The sequence below is a fragment of the Stenella coeruleoalba genome (genome assembly GCF_951394435.1).
Source record: "Stenella coeruleoalba genome assembly, chromosome: 12".
NCBI classification, from domain to species: domain Eukaryota; kingdom Metazoa; phylum Chordata; class Mammalia; order Artiodactyla; family Delphinidae; genus Stenella; species Stenella coeruleoalba.
In genome coordinates, this window is record NC_137158.1 from 56,378,228 (window position 1) to 56,400,619 (window position 22,392).

At 34.1% G+C, this 22,392-nt stretch overlaps 1 protein-coding gene across 1 annotated transcript in view; it reads right to left on the minus strand.

Annotated features, from left to right (window-relative positions):
- The window catches only part of THEMIS (thymocyte selection associated), a 161,567-nt gene extending 145,259 nt beyond the window's left edge, over positions 1-16,308 (minus strand). The window contains exon 1 of the mRNA XM_079939874.1: positions 16,094-16,308. Within this exon, the coding sequence (XP_079796000.1) occupies positions 16,094-16,184 (91 nt within the window). The 5' untranslated portion in view covers positions 16,185-16,308. The remainder of the gene's footprint in view (positions 1-16,093) is intronic.
- Positions 16,309-22,392: the final 6,084 nt, after the last annotated feature.

Here is a 22,392-nt window from a genome sequence, read left to right on the forward strand (position 1 = left end):
TTTAGATTTTTTTTAATACCTTACTTGAAATTACCTTCTCTCCCGTTCTCAGTGCTTACTCACCAGTCATTTAGCAGGGCCTAACAAAATTTATTAGTATTATAGTATACAAAAGTATAAACTACTACATGTAAGGCAAAGTTTTTTCTTTTCCTTTAGTGTTTTTCAGTGTTAAATAATTGACTGATAATTTGTACCTATTCAAATGAATTTGGTAGTTAATAACCCTAACCAAAATGTCTATTGCACAGCAGTTGAAAATCTAGCAGCCAATAAAAAATACAAGTTTTACTTAATTTATTGCTTACTCACTTCTTTATACTTATAAGATGAAGTATATGAATAATCTATATTTATATGATTATATGTAAAAACATAGGCTAGCTCTCCATTTTTTAACATTTTTATTGCATAGTCAAGGTTGGTACTTAACAATTAAGTTAGAAAATTTTGAGTATGAACATTCTACAATAGATGTGAATAACGTGTGCGATTGTACAAAAATGCCCACATTTTGGAACATTTCCACTTAAGTAAACAACACAAAAATTTTGCTGGCAGTTATTTTCCTCCACAGCTTTTGAAAATAATACAACTGATATTATCTTATCTGAGCTTCTTTTGCTTGTTTTTAATGTACCTATTTTAGGGATTTTTCCTAAAATAAGGCCTGCTTCAGCTAAGTTTTAGGGAAAAATGTGTTCCATTCAAGTACAAACACAAAATTGCCCTAAACTTTAAAAATTCTTTTACATTTTTAAACTTCAAATATTTTGATTCTATTTTAAAAAATGTAATGTTTAGTTAGACTGAAAGGGTAATTCATTGATCTGTAGTGTATGGCCTAAAGGCAATCTAAGAGCCAAATTGTACAGCAGCTACAATTTGGCTCTTAGAAGTGTTAAGCCTTAGATAAAAAATGATTCCAAAGTTTTTATAGGAAAAAATTCAACATCATTTCAAATAAGATTATGCCTTAATGAATATAATTTTTGCATATTACCAAATCAACATTTTTTCAAATAAAACTGAACGTTTAGGTTTATCAAGTTCTATTCTGACAGTCATCTTAGTGTCCAACCATATACCACTGACACAAATAGAGCAAATTTATATTTATTTAATAAATCATATTATCAATTTCAAATATTGGGATATAATGTTTTACTTAATTTTAAAGCTTAGATATAAAAAGTATTCAACTTTCACTCTCTGTGAACTTAGGTCATCCAGAACCAAGAGCAGTGTTAAACCTGTGAAGCTCAACAGAATATGTTGTAAATATGTAGCAAATTTTACTGTAGAAATGTAATTCTTGTCTTTAATAAATCATGATAAATATAAGCTCATGTAGAGAAATACTGGTGCTCTGTTTTGAGTTAGCTGAAATTCTTTTTTAAGAATGTGACAGGCCATATTTCATTAGATTTTTACAGAATTTTATTCCTCTTGAGTCTATATGGACCAATATCAATATTGTGAATTCATATTAAAAAGTGAAAAAAGTTTTCTTTTGTCCTAATATTTAAAGCCTATGAAATATGAATAAATGCAAGTTGAATACAATGTTATAATTTTCAAATTTTCGCTGATTTTACTACCATATCCCTAGCTGATTAAGCTTGAAGAAAATTAAATTCAATTAGCCATAAAAGAATTATGTCAGAATTAAAATAGCACAATTTTTTGCCATATGAACTCTTATATATGCATCAAATTAATAAAAGTCATGTTCATATAATGCATAATTCACTATGTATCATTATTCAATATACTTATCTAACCGGTTTAATTTTTTAATGTCATATTTCAATACTTATCAAACTGCAATTGTTAACTAGTAATCAGTAATAAGATATTAAAAGACAAAACAAATGTTTATTAATACAAGTTATTTCTTGTGTACGTTTATAACCCAACTGTATAGTCAAACAGTAAATAGTTATAAAATTTCTAAAAACATTGATGGTTCTCTAAGGATAGGATTCACTATAGAATTTTGTAAACCCTTCAAGTAGGCAGAGCAAGAATAAACTTCACTATAAGTTTTATCCCTGGGGCAAATAGGCAAACAGGTGACTTGAAAATGTAAGTAATAATAATAATTTCAGCAGATAACTCCAAGGATTAAATATCTTTATAAATACAATTTAAAAAATTAATAAGATTAAATATATATGTGTACTTGTACTAAATTTGTGTATAGATGAGAATATATAAAGTGTTATTTAATTAAATTGTGTTAATGTGTTGTATTAGATATATTCACATATATTTATGTATAGACATATACATATATAAAATACATTTATACATGTATTACATATGCTTACACACCCAAATCTACAAAGACATCTGGCCCATAATAATCCTTCAGTATTTAGAGCTATAATCATAATCACTAAGCTACCATAAACTATGTGCTGATAACAAACATTTATCTCTGACACTCTCTCATTCTAGTGCTCTAATTCATTTATTTTCATTGACAAACTAGCCCACTTTCTCCTGTTTCTCCTCCAACAGAGACTTTTTTTTCTTTCTTTTTTTTTTTTTTTTTGGCTTGACCAACTCCTCCTCTATCCATATTTTCCATGTTGGTGTTCTCTGAGATCCACATATTTCTTCTGACCTGACACATGGACTACAGGGCAATCCCTGAAACAAACTTCTTTCATGCACTTACTATTCTGTAATATTAAATCTGAGAATTTTACTATGCTTTTTACTTCAGACATACATTTTTGTGGGCTATTGTTCATCTGCATCTGAATGTCCTACAGGAGCTTCATACTCTTTGGAACGTAACTGAATCATGCCTCTATCTCCAAAACGACTGCTGCTCTTGCGGAAAGTCTTATAAGTAATATTTTTATCACCTACCACGTTTACTTAGCCCAGAAACCTCCAGTCTGTCATCAACCCCTCCCTCTTGCTCACAGCTTCTCATAAATTGTCAAGTTCAGAATATTCTACCCAAAAAGACCACCGATCCTGTCTTTTCCCTTCTATTTGTAGCTGCTATTAGCTCCTTGTTGTTTTGTCTCATATCCATCTAGTAAACCTCTACAGGAATGGATGTCTAATCTACCATCTGAGATGATTTTTTTGCCTTAAACATTTCAGAAATTCTTTAGCTTTATCTATAATTTTCAAATTTACAATGAACATGATCTACTTTTTTACCGTCAGGAAAACACATTATAAAAATAATATCCTTTTAAAGGTTCCTATTGATTACAGCATAAATTCAATACCCTTATTATAGTTCAGAAGCCACTTAAAATATGACCACAAATTATCTGATCACCTATTATTCCCTAAGCTGTTCTTGAACCATATTTCGAATTTCCAAACTTGTATAATGATCTGAACACTTTTCTCTCATTCTAAAATTTTCTTATTTGCCTGCTCAACTTCTATATAGGCTGCAGAAAAAAAAGTCACCACCTCTTGGTAAGTTTTTTGTGTGGTAAGCTGTTTGGGTGGTAAGTTCCCAGTGTTCTCAAAACAGTTTATATCTATTAAAGCACCTTTCACATTGTATCACAAATATTGATTTTTTAAAAATCTAACTTCTTTCACTGGCCTAAGGAGTCCTTAAGGGCAAGAATCAAACTCTATTCATTTTGTAGAAGGAAGGATAGAAGGAAGAAATGAATTGTAGATATACAAAGAATTGTAGATATACAATTTAAAGGAATAATTTCCATGATTTTAACATATTTTGGCAGGAAAAAGAAATATGATATTTACTATATTCAAAACACAATATTTAAAAATATTACCTCCTCCAAATCTTACTTTTCCCAAGAGGGAAGAACATTTTCATGGTATTTAAAAATTGCTATAAGAAACACTTTTGAACATTATATTTATGGGCTTATTTAAGCAAAACTATGCTCTGACTTCTGCAAATGTACACATGGTTTCATCAGTATTCTTTTTGATAAACAGAAGAAATGGCTAATGGAGTCTCTAGTCATAGTGAAGACAAGAGTTCTAGCATTGCTTTAGTTGTTTTTGCTAATGTAGACTGATATCTCCAAGTTGCCAATTGTTCTAAGAGTAAAACTCTTACAATATCCAAAAGGACCATATATGGTTCTCCACAATTTCCTCTCTAGTATCATTTCTGTTCACTCTCCTCCTCCTTCCAGGCTTACTGGTTTCTCACTTTTTCTGGAATATGCCAACACACTCTCACCATAACACTTCGCTAAAGATATTCTCTCAACTTGGAAAGCCATTTACCCAGATATCTGTTTGGTTAACTCCCTCACCTCTCTCAGCTAGAGAGAGCTTGCTGTTCTTAAATCATCCCCTGCATGCTTTGTAACTGTGTAGAAAGTTGATTAATTCTTCTGTTACTTGGAATTAAGGCTTTTGAAAATTCTGGCTAACTCAAATGGATCTTAGATCTAAAGATAAGATAAAACTCTTGTAAAAAAAAAAACTGTGCAGTAATGGGTTAACTATTACTTGGGGTGCTCAAACTCTGCACATTTCAAAGAAACGACTAGCCCTTGCTTGGCTCCTGAGAGATAACATCTAAGCCCCTGGAATATGCTGCCAGATAGAGTGTTTCTGTATATCTGGGATCTTGGGCCACACCAGATAGTTTATGGGAACAATGTGATCTATGGTGAATGCCTGTTTTTGTTCACTTGGGGTCCTGGATCATACCACTTAATCTCTAGAGGGCCTAGAGACCCAGTAGCTAAGGTCAGTCACACAAATCTTCAACGCCTATGTAACTGCTCCCATAAAAACACTGGACACAAAGGCACAGATGAGCTTCCCTAACTGGAAATACCTTGTCCTTGTTGTGACACATCATCGCTAGGAGAATTAAGCACTATCCGTGTATCTTCACTGGGAGAGGATAACTGACAGTTCGTGCCTGTTTTCTCATACACCTTGCCGTATATGCCTTTTTCCTTTGCTGGCTTTAGTTTCTATTCGTTCCCTGTGATAAACCATAACTCTGAGTATAACAGGTTTTCTGAGTTCTGTATTTCTAGAAAATCAACAAGACTGGGAGTGATCTGGTAGGCCCCCAACACAAAACAGGAGGAAATTTTTGTGACTTTGGGTTAGGTAACATGATAACAAAAGTATGAGCCCCCAAAAAATTGATAAATGGGCTTCTAAATTTAAAACCTTTTTGTTTCAAAAGATAACATTATGAAAGTGAAAAGACAAGCCACAGAAGGGAAGAAAATATTTTCGATGATATATCTGAAAATATTTGCAAATCAAATATCCAGAATACAGAAATAAGTCTTATAGCTCAATAACAAGAGGACAAAGATTGGCAAAAAATGTGAAGAGACATTTTATTTTAAAAAAGACAAATAAATTCCTAATAAGCCCAGGAAAAAATGTTCAACATCACTTGTCATTAAGGAAATGAAATTAAAACTACAATGAGATACCTTTGGCTATGATACAAAAGACAGTACCAAGTTTTGGTAAGGATTTGGAGAAATTGGAATCCAAATACGTTGTAAATGGGAACGTAAAATGGTACATTATTCATGTTATCTCCAAAAGGGAAATAATACAAATGACCTTTAACTGGTGTTGGATAAACAAAATGTGGTATATCCATACATAAAATACTATTTAGCAACAAAAACACACCAGAATATTAATATATGCTCCAACATAGATGAACCTTAAAAACGTTAAGCTAAGTAAAAGAAGTTAGTTTCAAACGACTACATACTGTGTGATTTATTTTATATGAAATGTCCAGGAAAGGCAAATTTATAGATAGAAAGCACAGCAGTGGTTGCCTGGGGCTGGAAATGTAAGCAAAAATGATTGGCAAATAGCTCAAGGGACTTCTTTGAGGTGATGGAAATAGTCTAAAATTGGTGGTGGTTGCACAACTCTATAAATTTACTAAAAATCATGAATTGAACACCTATAATGGATGAATTTTATGGTTTAAAAAATTATACATCAATTAAGCTGTAAGAAAAATCTAATGGGAAAGCATAGAAAAATAAACAATAAATAATAACCTACATGATATATAAGAAGAAGATAGTGTTTTGGTTAAAAAAAATGAAGAATATAATAATGAAGATAGGGAATATAGCGAAGGAGGAACAGAAAATTTGCAGTATTAAACAGGGTGGTTAGGTAAGCCTCATAGAGAAAGGAGTTAGCCAAGTTGACATCTGGTTGAAGAGCTTGCCAACCCAAGGGAAGAGTGTGGCATCAATTTTTCTCCTTTTAAAAGTTAATTCATACTTTTAAAAGAATTAGAAGATAATACATCAAAATGTTAATCATATTTCTCTCTATTTGATAAAGTTATTGAATATTTGTGCTTCTACTTTGTCTAACTTTCTAGCCATGTGCACGTATTATTTCTATAGAGAAAAATAGAATTTTTTCAATATCCAGTTCATTGAACAAGATCATAATGCAAACAAACGTTGTTTTTGCAAAACTTTTAAGTCAACACCAAACTGGTTCCATATATGAAGTAAATAGTAATAGATGGTAATGTTAGCAATATGCAGAATAGTCAAAGAAGCAACAGATATTTCCTGAATACAGAGCGGCGAACTCACCTTTCCATAAACATGTGGTAACATTATTACCAACTAACTTTCCTGGCATTATATGACTCTCTCCAGAATATCTAATGTCTAATTTTTTTAACTGATAGTAAGTGCAGTTCCAGTCCTAATAAATATAACTTATATCAGTAGGAAATTTTGTTATGCTGAGATAATGAACAACCTCAAATTCTCAGAGATTTAAGTAACAAAGGTATATTTCTCATTTCATTACATGTCCAGTTCAAGTGGGTGAGGGAAGGGTCTCTAATAATTATAGTTACTTAGGGACCCAGACTGTTGAAGGCTCCATTTTGACATGATCTACCAGGATGAAATATGTTAAATTATGAACTAGTTCTTAAAGCATCAGTCCAAAATGATACACCTTATCTCTGCTCTCATTACATTGGCCAATGCAAGTCCTATGGCCACAAAAGTGTAGGGAAGTCCAATTCTATGATGTACTTGAAAGAAAGAGAAAAATCTATGATAATTATTTTTACAAGATGTGAGATAAGAGAAGAAAATGTTAGACCTTCAATTCATACTCATTTTTATATAAACAAAATTAACCTATACTAATATTTAATACAAAGGTTTTCTAAAATTTAATTTTAAACTCCATTAGTATTTAATAATAAAGAAATCTTAATTTATTCCTACATCAGATGGTCATATGACATGTATAGTCCACAATATATTGAGACAGATTGGGAATTCCAAAAGAATAAGAGTTAAAAGAATTGTCCTAATTTATTCATACACTTGCAATACTTCCATATAATGGATTTTACATGAGTCAAGTAAGGTTGTTTTAAGAATTATTATAATCTAATTTCAACTATCACAAAATAGACAATAACTTTGTAAGATGCCTACAAAGACATTTGAGAATTGCAGACCCTATCAAGAAGACGCCAGAATGACACTTCTATTCCTAGTACAAACTTGTCATCAGCTACATACAATTGCTGTCTAAAGAAACTGCCAAAACCAGATTTATAAAGAAGGTTACTTCACATATGGATTGATGGCCACCAACATTAATGATAAATCTTCCCTAAGCATATATTTTATATGGTGTATACATGCTGTATACTGGACTTTTATAAGATATCTTTAAGAGCTATTATTTACAAGTACTGAAATAAATACATTAGAGCTATGTCTTTGAATCACTCTATCACGATATTAAATCAACATTTTTATAAATATTGAAGTATTCAGTAATGGAAATGTTTAATATTTTCAATAATGTTCAATAATAGTTAATATGTTATAACAAAGTTAACTTTTGTGAGAGAAAATGGGTTTTATTATTAATAAAAATTTAAATTGTTTAAAATACTATTAATTTTATATTTACTTTATTCTCTTACAATTTTAATTATTTGGTATGCCTTAGAATGACCATAAATATCAATAAAGAAACTGATATATTAAGGTTTATATTATAAACAAAAATAAATTATATATAATTTATTTTTTCCACCAAAACTCTCTCTCCCCAGATCTTCATAACTTTGTCAAATGCACAAATCTAATCATTTAGGTCAAAGTCCTCTCATGCATTCTTTAGTCTACCCCTTCCTCACACCTCATATCAAATCCATTAGCAAGTCCTGACATTTCTACCTCCAAAGCATATCCTAAATTGGTCATTTCTCTTCCAGCTGAATGAAGGCACCATGATCTCTCTTCTGGATTATTACATGGTCCTAATGTGTCTCAACCCACTTTTGCCCCACTAACACCAGAGCAGCCAATGATTCTCCTAAAAAGGTGATCAGGTCCTGTCAATCTCTTGCTGCAAACTGGTCATTAGCACTGATAAAATCTAAACTCCTTGAAATGCTCTTGCCCACTCCTTAAACCTCTTCTCAAAAGATTTCCTCTCTGCTTTCTTCTGTACGTTCAACGTACAGGGATATTTTTCTCTTCCTCAGACTAAGCCCCTTTTGGTCCCCAAATGTTTGCACTAGGTGTTCACTCTGTTTGAAATACTCATCTCCTGGATATTTTCTTGTCTGATTCCTTCTAAACATTCAGGTCTCTGCTACTAAATCAGCTCTTTAGAGTGGCCTTCCCTGATCATTTTATCTTAGAGGTCTCCACCTGCTTCCCCAGCCCCACTCTGTACTAAATTATGTGTTCCATGGCCTTTAAGGCCTACAAAATTTGTACATCCCCACGTCCTCAGCCTCATCTCCCACTACACTTCCCTTCAATTGCTCTGCTTTATCCTCACTCTCTCCTCTTTGTTTCTTAATTAGATGAAGAAATCTGTTATGTGGTTTGCACTTGCTCTGTCCTCAGCAGAAATGTTCTTCCAGAAATGTGCAAGGCTCATTAGCTTAGTTTCTTCTGGCCTCTGCTCAAATTTCATCTCATCAGAGATATCTGCCCTGATCACCCTATCAAAAGATCATCTCTTCCCTCTGCTTTGCTTTACTCTCTACCTATTTAGATCTTCATGGTACTTGTGTATATTTTAAACCTTTGGGTTGTTTGTCATTTGTTCCAGCCACTGGAACATAAGCTCCAATAGGGTAGCGGCTTACCCCATCCCCTCCATGATTCTAGCCTTTTGAATAATGCTTGGTAATGTGTTATTGTAATTTATATAAGCTAGTACATGCTGAGGCTTACTTGATGTTTGTCTATAAAACATGCTGCTATGATCATTGTAATACAATCATTTTTGCTTTTTGTAATTATATTTTAAGTTAATTTCTAGAGGTCAGATGTTTATGTACATGTTATATGTGGATGCTTATTGCCCAGTTGAGACCTAAAAAGTCTGTAACCATTTACACACCCACCGCCTGTGCCTCCTCTCATTTCTGCACATTCACACCTACAATGGGTTTTGTGGATCTTTTTAATATCTGTGACCTAAGAAATGATTGAGTGATTTATTGCTTTATTTGTATTTTATTGTTAGTAAATTTGAAAATTCTTATATGATTCTGGCATGTAAGCTGCCTTTTATATCTTTTTCCCATTTAAAAATTTTATATTCATGTTTGTTTATTGTTATTTAATAAATTCCTTATACACTGAGGATATTTACATTCTATCTGCTATATATATTATGAATATTTTCCCAGTTTGTAGTTTGTCTTTCATCCACATTTATGCAATTTTTTTCAAGAAGGAAGTTTTCTATTTCATAAATTCGATGTTTTCATTTTTTAGAGTCCCTAGTTTAATATTCTTCTGTGGCTTCTTTGAGCATTTTTATTGTTAATATTTTAACTTTTAATATTTTTTCTCCATTTTAACTTATGTTGGGATATGCAGCAGTAGCAGAATTCAAATTAGTTTTACTTTTTAGAAATGGTTGATCAGTTTTCCTCATAATATGCCAATATTATGGTAATCACAATAATAATAGTTAAGATTTACTGCAAGATTTCTATTGGTCAGCCATTTTGCTAACTATTTTACATACAATAGCTCAATTGATCTTCACATAAAAAAAAACACTTCACATCAATTTTCAAGGTTATGATGAAGCTTTTTTTTCTTAAGAGAGGGACAAAGCAAATGTTGAATGTTGTAAGTTGACCATGAAATCATCTCTCATGCGTAAACAGTCAGGAGGCCAAGTCCTGAATGTATAACACACAGATCTATGCCTTATCTCATGAGGTAGGGCAATCCAATACGTGTCTGAGCAACATGCTATTGAGTGTATCATGCTGCCTATTATCATTGTTGTTGTAATCTGGGAGTATTCAATCCAGTACCACAGAACCTTACATGACTTCATGTCGCCTTCCTCAAGTTCCTTCAAACCTCCATTCCCCAAAAATCTCCTGTCATGGAGTCATCACCACAGCATGGGTGAAGCCTGGTTCCACTGCCTGCACCAACATGAGATGCATCAAGAGGAGGAAGAATATGTTTCCTTGCACTTAAAACAAGAGACACCAAAAAAATGGAAATAAATGCTTAGGAAAATATATTCCAAATGAAAACTGGAGTAGCAATATGATTATCAAACAAAATAGGACTTAATAAAAAGCTATATAGGGAAAAGGATGATAATAATAGAGTTGAAGATATAACCCTCATAGCATAAGGACATGGCAACAACTAAACCTCAAAAATATGATGGAACAAAAGATAGAAAGAAATGAGGAGTGAACTAGAAAAATGAACTGCTGAAGGACTATTCCACATAACCCTCTCAGAAAATGACAGGTAAAGCAGAAGAAAAATAAGCAGTGAGAGCAAGATCTGAACAAAACAATTAAAAACAAGCTATCTGGTATATATAGGGAGATAAACAACAAAACATGCTTTTTGAGCTCACATGAAATATTTCCAAAATAGGACGTGTTTCATGTCATAAAGGAAGCCTGAATCAATTTCAAAGGAACAATAATATAATACAGACTATTGTTCTCTAACAACATACAATAGAATTAGTAATTAAAAGCAAAGAACAGCTAAAGGAAATTTTATAATATCAGTAAATAAAATAAATAGCCATTGGATTTAAAAGGAAAAATGTTCTTAGAACTGAGTAAGAGTGAAAATACTACATGGCAAAATTTATGGGAAACAAAGAAATATTTAGAGAAAAATACAGGTTTAAGCACACTTATCAAGAAGCAAGAAACGTTTTTAAAATGACTGTGATTTAAACTAGGAAGCTAGAAAAGGAGCAAGAGAGCAAACAGAGGACGCAAGAAAATAATGAAGACTAAGTCAGAAATCAATGAGAGAAGCAAAACAACAGAGAATTTTAACAAAACCAAATTCTTATTTCCCTCCAAAAAATTCTATGTCCAGTAGTTCTTACAGAATTCTACCAAATTAAAGGAAGAGTTTAAAGCCCATTTCTGTTTTTGCAAATACCTCAGAAAATAGAAAACAACAAAATCTATGTAGCTCATTTTAGAAAGCTAGTGTTATCTTGAATCTAAAATAGTAGATGAGTCTATTAGCTCATTTCAGTTACGATCAAATGTAAAAATCTTAAATATAATATCAAACTCTTACACTGTATTTCAAATGTATATATGTATAATATGAAAGGATCCTTCAATTTGAAAAGTCTTTAAAGGTAATTTACATTAGCAGACTAAAGAAACCAAACCATGTTATTATCTTAGTCAATGATACAGTATTAAGTTCAATACCTATTTATTATGAAAATACCTAGAAAGCAAGGAATAGATCAGAACTTGCTTAATTTAGTGATAGTTAAACACCAGTTCTAGAGCATTACACTTAATGGAGGAATTTTAGATGCATTTTCTTTATGATTCAGAATTCCCATTATTTAACACAGTACTGGAGGCCCTGGACTATACTATGAAGGTAAGAAAAAACGGACAGTTGTAGAACATGGTAGGGAAGAGACACAACTCGATATTTTCTAATGACATCAATATCTATTTAGGAAAACCAGAGAAATAAAAAAGATAAACTACGAGAATTAATGAGAGTTCATCAGTACTGCTAATAATACTCACCTGCATTTTTCCACTTCAGTGGTAACCAGTGAGACTAGAGCAAATACGATATCTATCAATATAGCAATATAGTATGTGTACGTGTCTGCATTCTAGCTTAGAATACATAAGATCTCTATGGAGACATATTTTTTAAATTCTAATACATGATCCAAAAAATGAGCTTTTTGTTTGTTTGTTTTAATGAGAGATAAACTATGCTCATGGATGGGAAGACCTTACTGTTTAAAAAACTGAATTCATAATTAAAAACATGTCTACTTTAGAAATCCCAGCTCAGAATGACTTCATTTGGAATTCTACTAAATATTTAAATAAAAAATGACATCTAATTTATACAATATCTTGAGAATGAGAGAAAAAGACTTAACCCAAGTTCTATAATTTCAACATAACACAAAAACCTCGGTAGGATGTTATAAGATATAAAATTTATAAGCCAATTTCATACCCTAAAAGAAATATAAAAGTTCTTTAAAACTAATAAACTGAATTCAGTGATATATCACCAAATTGATTTTATTCCACAAATAAATGGCTTAACATTCAAAAACATCAATGTAAAAAATCATATTATCACCACAAAAGTTATAGAAAAATATTTGATAAATATACATTCATGATTTTTTAAAAAACTGGTAAAAAACTAGAAACTTCTTTAAAACAAACATTATATTTAATGATAAATTATTAAAACTTTCTCTCTATGGTTGTGAGTGGGACAAGGAGGTCCTTTATCATTACTCTTATTCAATATTATACTAGAAGCACTAGCTAGTACTTCAACTGAAGGAAAATAAAGTACAATCATTGGAAAGAAGAAATAAGATTCAATCAATATACACAGAAAACTTAAATGTGTATATAACAAATCTAAAATAATCTAAAGATATATTCTTAGAATTCAACAAGCACAACAAAGAAAAAATAAAAACTTCAAAAGATACCACTTATAATGGAATTTAAAAACTCAAATAACTGGGCTTCCCTGGTGGTGCAGTGGTTGACAGTCCGCCTGCCGATGCAGGGGACACGGGCTCGTGCCCCAGTCCGGGAGGATCCCACATGCCGCAGAGTGGCTGGGCCCGTGAGCCATGGACGCTGAGCCTGCGCGTCCGGAGCCTGTGCTCCACAACGGGAGAGGCCACAACAGTGAGAGGCCCGCGTACCGCAAAAAAAAAAAAAAAAAAAAAAAAATCAAATAACTAAGAATAAATCTGAAATAGAAATGTAAGAACTCCACAAATAAAAATTATAAAATGTTATTGAAAGAAGTGAAAAGAGGTCTATTCATATAACTAGACAGATATACTAGGTTCGTGGATCAGAAGACTTCATTTAAAATGATGTGAATTCTCTCTAAACCAATGCACTGCTAATAACAAATGGGAGAACCAATTTTACAGTAGTAGTTCCCAAATTTGGCTGCATTTTTAATCATCAGGGAGATTTTTTTAAAGCCCAATGCTTATCACTTACATAATTAAATAACTGTCTTTTGAGAAGACAGCCAGGCTCTGAAACTTGCTAAGAAAATAAATCTTAGATGTCCCCATCACAAGAAAAAGATTGTAATTACATGTGGTAACAAATGTTAACTAGACTTACTGTGGTGATCATTTTGCTATACATACAAATATTGAATCATTATTTTGTATTCCTGAAACTAATACAATGCTATATCTAAATTAAATCTCAATTATTTTAAAAAGATTGATAATATCAAGTGTTGTCAAAAATATGGGTTAATTAGAGCTCTCATATTCTGCTGGTAGGAATGTAAAGTGGTATAACTATTAGTACTTAGGAAACTTGTTTTCCATTACCTACCCAGGTTGAACATATACACACTGTGTGATGTGGCAATTCCTCTCATTTATACACCCAGTTGAATGCTATACACATGTGAACAAACATGTACAAGAATGTTCACGACAACATTACTGTTGACATCTCCAACTGGAAATAATCCAAATGTCCATTAGTAGTGGAATGGATAAATAAATTGTGATATATTCATCCAATGGAATATTATACACACTGGAATAAATAAGCTATATAGAAGAGCATGGATTAATTTTACAAAGATAATGTTGAACAGATATGCCAAACATAAAAAGATATATACTATAGTTTTCCATTAATATAAAGTTCATAAATGGGCAAAATTCATGATAATGGTTACTTTTGGGGAGGAATGTGGATAATTATTGAGAAAGGGTATAAGATGGAACTTCCAGAATACTTGTAATTTTCTATTTCTTGACCATGATGGTGGTTACATGAATGTACTTAATTTGTGAAAATTCATCAAGGTGTATGCTTCTTTCTCTTAATTGAGGTATAACATAATAGTAAAGTATTAAAAGATGAAAATAGTCTGAACACATGGAGAGACTATGTTCTTTTGTAAGACTGGATTTTTAAAGTAATCAGTTGATTTATTTAAAGACATGTTTGAAAGGTCTATGAATAGCTGCATCAACTTAGAATAAAGGAGTAAAAACAAGAGATTGGTTTATACATGAACTATTATTCTAGAGCCATAGTTACAAAAATAATGCTTCAACACAATTGAGAAAATACAGACTAATGACATAGAAGAGATATTTCAGAGACAGACCAACCCAGGTGTGAGCATAATTTTAAGACAGCAACACAAATCAAAGGGGAAAGGATAACTAGCTTAGTAAATGGTGCTGGGAAATTGTGGTTACTATACAGAAAAAAGCTAAAATTGGATTCCTCTCCCCTTCATGGCACAGTTTAAAAATTAAATGTGAAATATAAAACTGTAAAGTTGATATAAAATAACATAGGAAAATATCTTTGTAAACCGAACATGAAGAAGAACTTTCTTATGAGAAACCTCAAAAGCACAAAAAAATGAGACAAAAAAATGACTTGCGGCCAACTTAAGAACAAAGATACATTTCATGATATTATATATATGGAAAAATATGGTCTGATTCAAAATAATCAATTTACAAATGAATTAAACAAAACCATCTATATAAAACTGAAGGCTGCCTGCACCAATTCATTGCCTACAGGTGTGTGTATGTGTGCTTTTGTGTGTGTGTGTGTGTGTGTGTGTGTGTGTGTGTGTGTGTGTGTGTGTGAACTGGGTCTGACATTTGTCAAGCTTTGTTTTATTTCATAATATAATACCTAAAAAATTATTTTGTCTATAAAAGGGAAAGATTTGCCTACCAAAAATTCTTCATCTTCCCAGTAGTTTGTCTGTATTTAACTCTACTACTGCCTCAATTCTATGACTCTGGGAACCAAAAATGCTTATTTGCCCAGAAAATGACTCTGTCTTACATGTATTCAAACCACTGCTTAAATATTCTACGGTATGTGTTGTATGTGTTGTAGGTCTTAATGCTCTTTTACTGAATTAATACAGTAAGTTACACCAAAGCACACTAACTTATTCAATAATCTTAGCTGAACTCTGACTTTAGAACTCTGCCATAGATTCTTTAAAAATTATCTTGTAATTAGTAAACATTAACTTCTATACCTTCAAATAAGAATGCCATTATTTAAGAAATTGGAAGTTAGGCCACTGCAGAGTGAGAGAAGCGCTGATACAAGCAACTTTTAGAAGTGGTTAAGAGTTTGGTGAATTTTTCTTTCTAAATGCTGTGCTTTTAATAGTTGCTTTTTTAAAACTGTATTTTATATTCTAGAAACATAGATATGGAAAACTTAACTTTTCACTCGAGTTACAACCAGTTTCAAAGAAAAGGCAGAAATAATTCATCATTCGTGTTGAACTATTTGAAGGCCAAGAAGCTTCACTCAATTCCTAGTCCCTACCCACCCCCCAGAGTCCTATCTCATTTCTCCCTTCTCCAATACTATTGGGTCTCGACCATTCCTCAGTTAATTACTTTCTCTGATGACCACCTTTCCTCTAACAGAATTCATATATTCTGTTAAAATTTTCCACTAAAATTCCCCAGAGTATATACCTTATGAGCACTTTCTAGCCAGAGATGGGAAGGTGCTTACCTTCAAAATAGAAGCCTGACTGGACTTCTAGGACCCTGGGGAGGGTCCTGAGGTCAAGGGAGTGGATGAATTCTTCCAGCGACAATGCCATTGCTTTGGCTTGGGTCTTGTGCAGACCTGGTACTTACAGAAGCTTTTGGCTTCTAGGTGTCACTTGTCTGCAACTGTAGTCTCACTTCATCATTCCTTTCTCAGGCAGGAATGTCACACTGGAGCCTAACTTGGGTGGAGTAGCTCTGTGTAGGGAGGGCAGTGAGGAGGCAGGGGACAAAAGGTGTTACAGCTCTTTTTAGTTCTCATTGTGGCTTCATTTCCTTCTGATATTGAAGTAGAACAGGATGGGGGTGTGGTGAGCATATCTGAACAGACACTGCCAAAAAAGCGAGAATTGACAAGTAACTCTCTTTGTCTGTCGCTGGTCCAGGTGTGCATCTCAAGCAGGGGCTAGGATGTTTGAGGTCACAGTTGCTTGTGGTTTGTCAACCAGGCAAGAACAGGAATTCAGGACTAAAGTCTAATCTTAAAAAGGGCACCGTATCAATTCTTTATCTCTTCACTTCACTTCTAAAGTTTGGCTCTGTGCTTTATTAGCATACTCTCAGGGCTTTTATACTAAATTTGGTTACGAAAGTGCTTTGTGTCAGCTCTTTTCAGAAATCTGATACTCTGAAGAGAGGGGATCGAAACCACTTTTACTCTTCCACATTAAAACTGAATATTAAAGGAGAGTGGGGGAGGAGTGCACTATGCAAAGTGATACAGTAAATTAATATTAATTTTCTAATCGTCGCACTACAGTGAAAGTATCTAAATCCGTTATTAGGAAACCTGAATTTTCTGGGTTTAGCTCTGCTTTTGACTTACAGGTGACATCAGCCTTGTCTTCTCTGTCCCTCATTTGTCTCATTTATTTAATGGAGAAAAAGTTAGAGTCAAATGAGTTGTATCATTTCTTCCAAGGCCAAAATTCTACAATTCTGATCATGAGGTCCAAATTTGCAGTGGGGAGGGGTGAGGATGACCAAAGTCAAAGGCAGAAAGAAAAGCCTCATAAAAATAAATCTCTTAAAAATCTTCCACTCTCTAGTCTTTGTATTTAAATAAGACAATATTTTAGAGCTAGAGTATACAGTTCAAGGTGATATCTTTAAAGTCTCTTTAAGGGTGACTAAAAGAACACTGGTTGGTATAAATACAGTGAAAGAAGCTAAGAAGCTGCATATTCTCCTTATAAATTGGACTCCAGGCTCCCTGTCCAGAAACTGTTTTAGCCTTAGGCTGCAAAGAGCATACATAGCCAGGTAGAGAGGGTCAGGGCACATCCCAGCTCCACCTTCACGTAAATATCTAAGAAAATAAACAGCACTGCCTTATTTTGATATAGAGCTTATAAAACTCTTTCAGCTCTTAAAATCATATTTGATACTTGCAATAATCTGCCTGCCTTCATTTCTTTCTTTACAAAACTAAAATTTATAAGGCCACATCAATAGTTTTTTCACCAGTAGCTTCTACTTCCTCATTTGCAACTTTTTTGCTCAAAAACCTCCTAAACTTGATCAGTCTGCCTTCTGCAGCCCTTCTCCCAAGCTTAGGCCCTTCAATCGACTACAAAAATTGTTTACAGCCTAACTGTATCTCACATGGTTCAATATATGAAAAGAGCTGCTATGGACTGCTCCTTAAAAATCGTACATCTGTTAGAACTGGTACCACAGCAAATTTCATTTGATATCTAAACCAAACTGGGATTCACTTGATTTTTAAAATATTTTCCCACATCAACTTTCTACCTTACTAGTCAAAGAAGCTATTTCAAAATATTACCAATCTTTTACAATTGTCTTTGCTACTCCTGCTTTTGCTCTTTCAATAAATGATCTTCCCTTTCTGTTACATTCTGCTTCTTTCTTTCTCTCAATCTTAGTTAACGACACTACAATTCTCTCACTTTCTCAAGCCAGAAGGCTGCATCAGGGGAGATGGCATATCCAGCCTCCAAACCCCTCAAGCACTATAGGTGGCAATAATCAATAACACTCACTTTGTTCTTGCTCTGTATCTCCACTATTACTACTTTAGTTCGGATCATAATCACTTCTGACACTGTAGGCAAAGAAATCCTGACATGAACAGCCAAGATGAATTTGACAAATAAGAATAATAAGAGAGTCCCTGAACAACCAAGTAGTAAAATCAATTATTAAAGTTTAATAACTGAAAGAGCAGATTACCAGTGTAATAATAGTCTGATCAATGAGAATTCAGAAATAAAGCAAAGCATTGCCAACTAAAGACGGTCCCTCACCACCCAGTTTTATAAGAACTGAGTCATTAGCCACTGCAGTTGCTGGTCTTCAACACATCCTGAAAGGAGTTCAGCACAGAGATCAGGAATGAGGCAGTCGGTGCTGCAGGAAAACTGGCAGAACAGGCCTTCAGATAGTTAGATATTCTCAGGAGAAAATTTTAAGAACTCATTTTCTTGCATTTTCCCATTCATAGAAGAGTACTAAAATCATTAACTGAAATATCTGTTCCTCATGACTAGCAGCAATCTTCCACTGAGCTGTGTGCTTGATTGTACGTATGCCTTCTCCAGAATTACATATACGCTAACCTCCCACCCCACCCCTTCTGAGAAGTTCCTCAGAGCTATCTGAGAGGCTGTCTCCTGGGCTATAGTCCTCAAGAAGTCCTCAAATAAAACTGAAACTCACAGCTCTCATGTTTTGCATTTTCATTTCGATCAACAGTATAGGTAATAATTTACTATATGAAAAAGATGAAATTTCAAAGCACTAGGGAAAAATATTTCATCCAACAAATAGTGGTTAAATAATTTTTAAAATAAGTTTCCCAAAATTCTATGCAACAAAATTAAATTTATATCAATTGAAAAATTAAACTTAAGTAAAAATAAACCAAAGGAAAAAATAAAAAAATATCTGGAGAAGTAAGGAAAGAACTATTTCTTAGCATCAATGGAAGTCTTAAGGGAAAAGACTAATAAATTTGACAACAGACATAGGAAATATTTCTATAAATTAAAAATGAGCTTTAACAAAATAGAAAAAATACTTTAAATAAAAAATTAATGTCCTGGATCTACAAAGATCACTTATTATTTACGCAAAATAAAAATATTTAAGGACTTCTGCTTCTGGCTATGAGCTTGGATTTGACCAACTCTTCCACCAAGGACAACTTGAGAAGTGGATAATTTTTTTAAACCAGTTTTGAAGAACAAGAGAGCCATCAGGGCAGTCAGGACTTGAGAGTCAAGATCTTGAAAGGCAAGGAAACACAAGGTGAGGGGATTCCAATATTCTACACTTCTTTTCCCCTCAAGGCATTTGTGGATTAGTAGTTGGCACCAAGAGAGAAGCTGAGAAGCAAAGCAAAAAGTGGTAGTAAAGAGATTGGTTCAAGATGGTGGAAGAGAAGGACGTGTGCTCACTCCCTCTTGCGAGAGCACTGGAATCACAACTAACTGCTGAACAATCATCAACAGAAAGACACTGGAACTCACCAAAAAAGATACCTGGCATCCAAAGACAAAAGAGAAGTGCAATGAGATGGTAGGAGGGGCATAATCACAATAAAATTAAATCTCATAACTGCTGGGTGGGTGACTCACAGACTGGAGAACAATTACACCACAGAAGTCTACCCACTGGAGTGAAGGTTCTGAGCCCCAAATCAGGCTTCCCAACCTGGGGGTCCGGCAACAGGAGGAGGAATTCCCAGAGAATCAGACTTTGAAGGCTAGCGGGATTTGATTGCAGGACTTCGACAGGACTGGGGGAAACAGAGAATCCACTCTGGAAGGGCACACACAAAGTAGTGTGTGCATCAAGACCCAGGAGGAAGGAGCAGTGACTCCATAGGAGACTGAACCAGACCTACCTGCTACTGTTGGAGGGTCTCCTGCAGAGGAGGGGGGTGGCTGTGGCTCACCACGGGGACAAGGACACTGGTAGCAGAAGTTCTGGGAAGTACTCCTTGGCGTGAGCCCTCCCAGAGTACGCCATTAGCCCTACCAAAGAGCCTGAGCCTCCAGGGCTGGGTTGCCTCAGGCCAACCAACCAACAGGGAGGGAACTCAGCCCCACCCATCAGCAGACAAGCAGATTAAAGTTTTACTGAGCTCTGCCCACCAGAGCAACACCCAGATCTACCCACCACTAGTCCCTCCCATCAGGAAGCTTGCACAAGCCTCTTAGATAGCCTCATCCACCAGAAGGCAGATAGCAGAAGCAAGAAGAACTCCAATCCTGCAGGCTGTGGAATGAAAATCACATTCACAGAAAGACAGACAAAATGAAAAGGCACAGGACTATGTACTAGATGAAGGAACAAGATAAAACCCCAGAAAAACAACTAAATGAAGTGGAGATAGGCAAACTTCCAGAAAAAGAATTCAGAATAATGATAGTGAAGATGATCCAGGACCTCGGAAAAAGAATGGATGTAAAGATCAAGAAGATGCAAGAAATGGTTAACAAAGACATAGAAGAATTAAAGAGCAAACTCCTAGAAGAATTAAAGAACAAACAAACAGAGATGAACAAAACAATAACTGAAATGAAAAACACACTACAAGGAATCAATAGCAGAATAACTGAAGCAGAAGAACGGATAAGTGAACTGGAAGACAGAATGGTGGAAATCACTGTCATGGAACAGAATAAAGAAAAAAGAATGAAAAGAAATGAAGACAATCTCAACCTCTGGGACAACATTAAACCCACCAACATTTGCATTATAGGGGTACCAGAAGGAGAAGAGAGAGAGAAAGGACCTGAGAAAACACTGGAAGAGATTAGAGTCAAAAACTCCCCTAACAAGGGAAAGGAAATTGCCACCCAAGTCAAGGAAGTCCCAGGCAGGAGAAACCCAAGGAGAAACCCAAGACAGTCCCAGGCAGGATAAACCCAAGGAGAAACACACCGAGACCCATAGCAATCAAATTGACAAAAATTAAAGGCAGAGAAAAATTATTAAAAGCAGCAAGGGAAAAATGACAAATAACCTACAAGGGAACTCCCAGAAGGTTAACAGATGATTTCTCAGCAGAAACTCTACAAGCCAGAAGGCAGTGGCACAATATATTTAAAGTGATGAAAGGGAAGAACCTACAACCAAGACAACCTGGCAAGGATCTCTTTCAGATTTGATGGAGAAATCAAAAGCTCTACAGAGAAGCAAAAGCTAAGAAAATTCAGCACCACCAAACCAGCTCTACAACAAATGCTACAGGAACTTCTCTAAGTGGGAACCACACAAGAAGAAAAGGAACTACAAAAACAAACCCAAAACAATTAAGAAAATGGTAATAGGAACATACATATCGTTAATTATCTTAAATGTGAATGGATTAAATGCTCCAACCAAAAGACACAGGCTCACTGAATGGATACAAAAACAAGACCCATATATATGCTGTCTACAAGAGACCCACTTCAGACCTAGGGACACATATAGACTGAAAGTGAGGGGAGGAAAAAGATTTTCCATGAAAATGGAAATCAAAAGAAACCTGGAGTAGCAATACTCATATCAGATAAAATAGACTTTAAAATAAAGAATGTTACAAGAGACAAGGAAGGAAACTATATAATGACCAAGGGATCAATTCAAGAAGAAGATATAACAATTATAAATATATATGCAGCCAACATATGAGCACTTCAATACATAAGGCAAATGCGAACAGCTGTAAAAGAGGTAATCGACGGCAAAACAATAATAGTGGGTGACTTTAACACCTCACTTACACCAATGGACAGATCACCCAGACAGAAAATTAATAAGGAAACACAAGCTTTAAATGACACAGTAGATCAGATAGCTTTAATTGATATTTATAGGACATTCCATCCAAAAACAGCAGATTACACTTCTTTCTCAAGTGCACCTGAAACGTTCTCCAGGATAGATCACATCTTGGGTCACAAATCAAGCCTTGGTAAATTTAAGAAAACTGAAATCATATCAAGCATCTTTTCCAACCACAACAGTTTCAGATTAGAAAAAAATTACAGGGAAAAAAACGTAAAAAACACAAACACATGGAGGTTAAACAATACGTTACTGAATAACCAATAGATCACTGAAGAAATCAAAGAGGAAATCAAAAAATACCTAGAGACAAATGACAATGAAAACACAATGATCCAAAACCTATGGGATGCAGCAAACGCAGTTCTAAGAGGGAAGTTTATAGCAATACAGTCCTACCTCAAGAAACAAGAAAAATCTCAAATAAACAATCTAACCTTACACCTAAAAGAACTA